Source organism: Elephantulus edwardii, unplaced genomic scaffold (assembly GCF_000299155.1).
Source record: "Elephantulus edwardii isolate Elephantulus edwardi_28Jun2011 unplaced genomic scaffold, EleEdw1.0 scaffold00165, whole genome shotgun sequence".
Lineage (NCBI taxonomy): Eukaryota > Metazoa > Chordata > Mammalia > Macroscelidea > Macroscelididae > Elephantulus > Elephantulus edwardii.
The window spans coordinates 6,163,137-6,170,920 of record NW_006399915.1 but is presented as its reverse complement, the minus strand read 5'-3'; the positions used below and the strand labels follow the sequence as shown (position 1 = coordinate 6,170,920).

Here is a 7,784-nt window from a genome sequence, read left to right as displayed (position 1 = left end):
TTAGTATCTTGAATTCTTCCCTCTGCTTTGGCTTCTCTGGGCTCCAGTGCAATTTTCAGAGTCTCTTCTGACATCCATTTTGGTCTTCTCTTCCTCTTCTGTCTTTGCAGTGACTGTTTGCACTCTTCCTTGATGATACCCTTGATATCCTTCCACAACTCATCTGGTCTTCGCTCATTGGTGTTCAAGGCCTCAAACCTGTTCCTGAAATTCAGGTGGGATAGACTTGAAGTCATATTTGGTTCCCGTGGACTTGGTTTAATTTTCCTCAGCTTCAGCTTGAACTTGGATATGAGTAGTTGGTGGTCTGTTCCACAATCAGCTCCTGGCCTAGATTTCACAGCTGATATTGAATTTTTCCAGTGGTTCTTTCCACAGATGTAATTAATCTGATTCCTATGCATACCATCAGGTGAAATCCATGTATATAACCTCCGTTTATGTCTCTTAAAAAACGTATCTGCAATGAATAAGTCATTGTGCAAAATTCTATCATCCTCTCTCCGGCTCCATTTCTGTCACCGAGTCCATGTTTTCTAACTACTGAATCTTCTTCTCTATTCCCAACTTTTGCATTCCAGTCACCCATTAGTATCAATGCATCTTGATTGCATGTTCAATTTATCTCCGACTGTTAAAGTTGGTAAAAATCTGTTTCCTCTTCCTTGGCTCTGGTTGTTGGTGCATATATCTGAATTATAGTGGTATTCACTGGACTTCCTTGTATGTGTATGGATATTATCCTGTCACTCACAATATTGTACTTCGAGATGGATTTAGCAATGGCTTTCTTAACTATGAAAGCAACTGCATTTTTCTCAGCTTTTCATCTCTAGAGTAATATATCATATGATTATCCGACTCAAAATGCCCCATGTCAGTCCATCTCATCTCCCCAATGTCAATATTTATGTGTTACATTTCTTCCTTGACAGTATCTGATGTTCATACATTCATCTAAGGAGAATCAAGGAAACCCGGCAGGCAGAGAAAAGGACACCAAAGGTCCTGAAATCATCCTCCTACATTCCAGGTAAACAGCCCTGCAGCCCTCGGGCCAAGGGAAAAAAACAAAACTATCTACACACCAGCTCTACAGAACACATCACCTTTGCTTGGAAAGCATTGCCACTGAACTTAAGAGACACTGGTCACATCGTAAGAAATTTTCTGAAGCCGACATATTTGGAATCACAGAGGCCAAGGAAGCTTCATATATAAGCTATCAGATCGAGGGCAGGACAGTGGGAGATGGATGTTGAAGGGAGTGGGTAGAAGTGGATAGGTATCCTGGTGGATGATGCAGCAGGAAGTAAGTGGGTAAAGACAAGTGTGCCGAGGGCAGGAACAATACTGATACAAATGGTTAACTCCACAAGAAGGGATATATCTTTCACTTTTCTGTAAAATGCTGGTCTGTCTGATACTTCTCTAAATCTGAACATTCAGATTAAGACTGACTAGGAAGAAGGATTGGCCATCCACTTCTGAAATAGCAGGCCTCCGAAAACCCTGTGTTCAACAGAATACATGTAGATAGGGCAACTGAGGTTGAGCTTTCAGGTATGGAAATACAAAGGAAAAGGAACAGTTGTAAGCAGACACTAGTGATTGGGACATAGAATGTGAGAACAAACCAATGTAAAATTTAAAAAACTTTTAAACAGAAGAGTTAATTTGTGAGAATGCTGAAATTGCAGCTAACTTTATTATGTAATATGTTTGAATTGCATTTTGTAAAATTAACTAATATTCTTTGTGCCATTTTAAAAAGTAAACATTATTAAATAAAAGTCCATTGTTACTGAAAACAAGACAATATTTTTACATGATACAGCTAAAACAGTTACCTGAAATTTCCAGGTACACTTGCATTTTGGAGGATAGTGGCTTGGGTAATATGGACTTGATATTTTCCCCTCAAATCCAGGGACTTCTTTGACCAACACAGTCTTTTCACATTCTGCAAAAAATATTCAGTAATACACAATAATTTGCACTTATGAGATTATGGTAAGTACGCTACATACACATCTTTAGCCACAAACATACTATTTCTTGATAACATGCTTATATATAAATATTAGAACTTTATTGTTTTTTAAAGAGAGAAATAATTGTGTTAAGGATTGTCTTGCATCTATAAAAAAAGTTTATCTTAACTCCTATAAATGTAAGTATATTTATCTGTAAATATATTTCTGTTTAGAAATAGAATTTATTTTGGGTATATTAAAGAGGACATACAAATGGAGATCAAAACTCAAAACCCACTACCACGAAATAATTTCTGACTCACAGCAACACCCTATCAGGTTTCTATAAATCCTTATGAAGGAGACTGCTCATATTTTTTCTCTTAGAGCTGATGACGGATTCAAACCTCTCACCTTTCAGTTACCAGTACAACACCTAACACACTACACCACCATAGTTCCTTTATGTGATAAAAGTGGGTCCTAAACCTAATCCTGTCCGACTTGCAGTTGAGTGTCATATAATTCATAGCAGCTTTATGAATAATAGATCTAAACTCTGACTTCTCCTGTGCCATCCTCATTATCTCTGATATGCTTGCGTGCACTGCTGCTGTTACCATGTCAATCCATCTCCCACGACTTTGCTGACCATCCACCTTTGCTAGTATGATGTTCCTTACCATGGAATAGCCTCTCCTAGTAAAATACCCAAAGTATGTGAGATGAAGCTTCCACCATCTTTGTTAGCCTCCAAGGACCACTCTGACTGCACTTTCTCCCAGACTTATCTGTTTGTTCTTTGGCAGTCTATGAGATATGCAGTGCTCTTCTCCAACACCACAACTCAAAGGCATCAACTATTCTTCTATCATCCTTATTCATTGCCCAGCTTTCAGATGCATAGCAAATGATTGAGAAGACAATGGCCTGGATCAGGCTCACCTTAGTGCTCAAACTGACATCATTGTTCCTCAGTAATTTGGAGAGCTCACTGATAATGGACTTCCCAAAGGCAATAGGTATCCTGATGCACTGACTGCTGGTACAAAAGGTGTTGATTGTGGATCCAAATAAAATGAAATCATTGACAATCTCAATCCTTTCTCCATCTGTCATGATGATGTTTATCAGTCCAGTGGTGAGTCCCATTCAGAGACTCCTGCACCTGCTGCACAACAACCCTTCTTCAGGTATACATGTCACCTAACCCTCTCTCTGTTGAAACAACAGATGATTGATCTATCTCTTCTGAATAGACCTTGTGTCAGGGCTCTGATTAACTCAACTTGTCTGACAGTGCTGTATCAGGAAAGATAAGACTGGACTACCATAGAAAATATTACAAAGGTGACTGTGTAAAGTTAGAGAACACTTACTTTGTTCAGCAATGACCTCGAAATATGCACGGATTCCTGACAGCCTCCGTATAGAAGGAGATTTAAATGTCACCAACATGAGATTATTTGTGGAAACAAATGACATTAATGTTCTCGTGGGCTCACAGATTCTAAAACCAGACAACAGAAGAAAAGTATGTAAATAATAAGGTTTTTTGAGGAAAGGGCCTCTATCTGCTTCTAATTCACCAGTTGCTGGGTCATTCTTATGAATCAGACACTATCAGCTAAAACTGTATCAGTGTGTGGTCAGACAGCACTACAGTCGAGGCAAACTGACAGAGACACAGAAATACTCATCCAGGAATTACCACTGAGGAGAGTTCCTAATGAGCCACCACTGGCCTTTCCATGACCACAAACAAGGCACAAAGTGGGGCAAAGCAGGGCAGTTAAAGACTAAGGCTCTGGACTTTGCAGAACTGCTTCAAAACCCAGCTCTATAATCTACTAACTCGAAGGCACTGGGCAATCAACTAAGGAAATCTACAAACATGCCAAGGACTATTGCTTTCAATATAGATTACATCTCAACATCAAGTAAAGAAAAGTCTTCCTCACTAGACCAAAAGCCAACATCATGATAGAGGAAGAAAAGTTTAAAGTTGTCAATAATTTCATCTTACTTAGATCCATAATCACAACCCTTGGTACTAGCAGTCAAGAAATCAAAAGATGAGTAGCATTGGGAAAATCTACTGTCAAGGATCTCTCCAGAGTATTAAAGAGCAACTATATCTGTTTAATTGGAAGCAAGAGTGGCATCCACTTCCTAAACAACTTGCCTCTGGAAACTCTATGAACTTTGATAAATGACGATAGTTATAGAAAGGATTCAGGCCTTTTGTTCATAGTGTCACTATAAGTCATGCTCAACTCAATGGCAATCAACAACAACAACAAACACACCTGTTTTCCTTTCTTTGAAATGGCGGTAATAGCAATGTTGTGTAACCCTGGGTGGGACAGTGGTGTGTGCTCAGATTTAAACCCATCAGATGCTTTTGAGGAAGAAAGCTGTATTATTAGTCTATTTAGTAAAGATTGTTGTCGCTAGGTGTGCTACATCATTTCTAATTCGCAGAGATTTTGTATACAACAGACTGAAATGCTGCCTGGTCCTGCATCATTCTCACAGTTGTCACGTTTGAGCTCTGCAAAGAATACAGCATTGGAAAACTTTGAGGGCACTAATACTCTGTCTTATAGGGTCACTGTCAGATGGAATTGAGTTGGAGTCAGTACGTTTGTTGTCATACCATTAGCATGAGGAATTAGAAATTACCCCATATGTCTGAAAAGGTAAAATAATGGTTGGAGAATAAGGATTCAGCAACAAGCTTGAAAATTTTTATGATGTGTAGTCATCAAGTGCACATGAGAACATGCATACAGACATAAAATACTGTTAAAAAACATGTAACATACATAACTATTTAGTACAGGGAGAAACAAAAAATTACTTAACAAGCCTGTTACTTTCTAGATAATCAGAGTAGGATACCAGTGATTTATGAAACAAAAATATATTGGTGTAAGCATATATACATTGGTAACTTGTGGATGATATTGCATATATATTGAATATGTATATGAGTTAAAGGATATTCTGAGTAATAGAACTTGGAATAAATAAAATTATTTTCTCTGACTGACAACACACTTCCTTCAATAAATATACATAGTATCTATAGAGGGAGCTCTGGTGGCCTAGTGGCAAGAAGCTGTTCTGCAGGAAAATGATGGTCAATCTCCTCTCCTGCGATAAACTGCCTCTGAAAATCCACCAGATCTATGGGTCAGTTCCAACTCTACAGTACACAACAACAACTACAGTGTCTGTTTAATATGAAAAATAATGATTTGCTTATCTATTCTCACACTGTGTTGAAATGTAGATTTTTAGTATCATTGTAAAATGCAAAAGTAAGCAAAAAATTGTATTATATCAAACATGGTGGTTGAGTTCTTGCTGCACTAGTTTTGTATGCTACAAGTTGAAAAAACAAAAATTAGACTCTGTCTAATACAAAAGGTACTAAATAGGGCATGGGTCTGTCTTTTACTTTATGATTGGTTAATAATGGTTTTTAAAACAAGTAAATACAAGAAAATCCAGATATATTGCAAAGAAAGTTTTTTGCAAAGCCCTCTTCACCTGCCAACAAGCATACTGGCACAATACCTGTACAAAATGGTGCTCCGAATTGGCAGGAGGGAGTCATAAATAGTCAAGGAGTCAGTGACACAATTGTCTGCTTCAATCTGGATGGACTCAATGGAGAGCCGAATCAGATAGCCCACGAGGGCTACCAGCTTAAACTGGCACATCAACTTCCCTGAAGTTGCAGAAATCTCCAGAGGGTATCGGAGAGAGGGATGGTCTGCATAGAGGTCCTGAGAGCAGCCTTTATCTGTGAAAAGAAAATTGCCTGTAAAAAGAGCGACTTCTCTAGAAATCTTCCTTTAAAAGTAAAATGCACAATAAGGTACGTGAGAAATATCTTTTATTGTTAGTCTTAGAGTCCTCTCTGCTCTTTTCTGATAATCTCTCTCTTTAATTGATGTCTAGTCAGAACTGGCCCTCCATTAAATTTCTAGTATTATAAATCACAGGAGAGACCATTGCTCATCTTTCTCCTTCAGGGATGCTGGTAGATTTGAACTGGCATCAGGGTGCGGCCTTTGGGTTTGTAATGCAACTCTCTACTGACTATGCTAGAAGAGCTCCTTCTTTTGGTTTTTGTTGCTGTGGGCCACAAAGTTGGAACCGACTCATAGCTGACCCTCTAGCAGGTTTTCAGAGGTAGGATATTACTCAGGAGATTGTTCATCCTCCAGTGGAACAACTGGTGGATTCAAACCACGTTCCTTTGAGATTGGAGCGTAGCTTCTTACCACTAGGCCACCAGAGCTTCCTCCTCCTTCTTGCAATAGCAACTAAATTGAACTTTGAGAACTGTCCTTGATCTACCTCCTCTTCTCTCCATGGAGTTAAATTCATCCCTGTTTCCAGGGGTGAACTGATGACCCAGACACATCAATCAGAGACATAGAAATTCATTCAGAAGTTAGCCAGCATTCTTGGGACAATGAAAACCAAACCCAGCATTTCTACATAAACTATCAGGAAATATTAATGTCATGGGTTTGATGTTTTTCCCACCAAGGTTACTAAATTCACATTATAGATGTGGACCTACTGGTGACCATTTTTCCCCCAGGTTGGAAAAACATACTTGAATTTTTTATCTGAGTCCCACCACAGAGGAAATAAGAGCCAAGAAATGAAACTGCAAGGTTCTGATGTTACTTTGGGCTCTGGATCCAGCTATGCTTGAAGCCACACCACTTAATGTATGTCCTAGTAACATGTAATCAAGTTTCTTTTGTGCTTCAAACAGTTTGAGTACATCTTTGTTACTTGCAAGGGAAAGAGCACCCAAAAGTACCACCATGATCTTAAAAGAAAATTACAGCTGAAAAAAGGATACCCATGTGGAGGGAGAACAGTATGAAATCAATTACCAGATCCTATGGTTGAAGAGTAATCTGACCGAAGTCCAGCTGCGTGGAAGACAACACAGAGAAAGAGACTGTTAGAACCACAGGGCCATTTGGTTGGAGTTTTGCTTAGCAAAAATTCCAGAATTAAGGTTGCATAGAGAAGTGTACTCGTGGTGGGGGGTGGGGGGTAAGGGATGGGGGAATTGTATACTAATGAAGGAATTTTTTTTCCTTTTTCTTTTTGGAGAGGGGAGCGAACTGGTGGGGAGGGGTGGGCAGGGAGAAAAGTGTGGCAATGAATGAATGGAAATCCAAAACCTCTATAAATGTCTATTAAATTAATTTTTTAAAAATTACTTTCATTCCTTCCTTAAAAGCAGTCAAACATGTCTGGAGTTTCTTTCAAAGTAGTCCATTGTGACCAAAGGTAAGTTTAGAAATTAGAAATAAAATACAAAGGCTATGAGAATTGTCGAAGATGACTTATGGTCACTCATAAGCTTATTTTATTATTCTCTCTACTTTTACATATGCTTGCAACCACCTGTAATATCAAGTCTTTCCATTTTTTTTAAAGGAAGAGAAACTAACAAATATGATAATCATCAGTTCTCGGGTGAAAAGAGCAAATTTAGTAGGGAACTTTCCACCATTCCGTAAGAAATTTTCCACCATAAATTATTCATTTATTAAGAATATTTATCAATCATTTACTATGTGATTTAAACTAAAAAAACCTTCAAACTCCTTACCATCAAGTTGATTTCGTCTCATAGTGACCACCTCCCCCCTTGGGAGGAGACTGCCTATCTTTTTCCCTTGGAGCTGCTCGTGGATTTGAACTCCTGAACGCATGAGGTGATTTGTTGTTGTTGTTGTTATGTGCCGTCGAGTCGCTTGC

The 7,784-nt window shown here is 38.6% G+C and overlaps 1 protein-coding gene across 1 annotated transcript in view; it reads right to left on the bottom strand.

Annotated features, from left to right (window-relative positions):
* TMPRSS7 (transmembrane protease, serine 7) overlaps positions 1-7,784 on the bottom strand; it is a 77,257-nt gene that overhangs the window by 56,920 nt on the left and 12,553 nt on the right. Inside the window, exons 4-6 of the mRNA XM_006895344.1 lie at positions 5,562-5,790; positions 3,356-3,486; positions 1,851-1,963 (exon numbers count right to left, since the gene is read on the bottom strand). Coding sequence (XP_006895406.1) covers positions 1,851-1,963; positions 3,356-3,486; positions 5,562-5,790 — 473 coding nt within the window. The remainder of the gene's footprint in view (positions 1-1,850; positions 1,964-3,355; positions 3,487-5,561; positions 5,791-7,784) is intronic.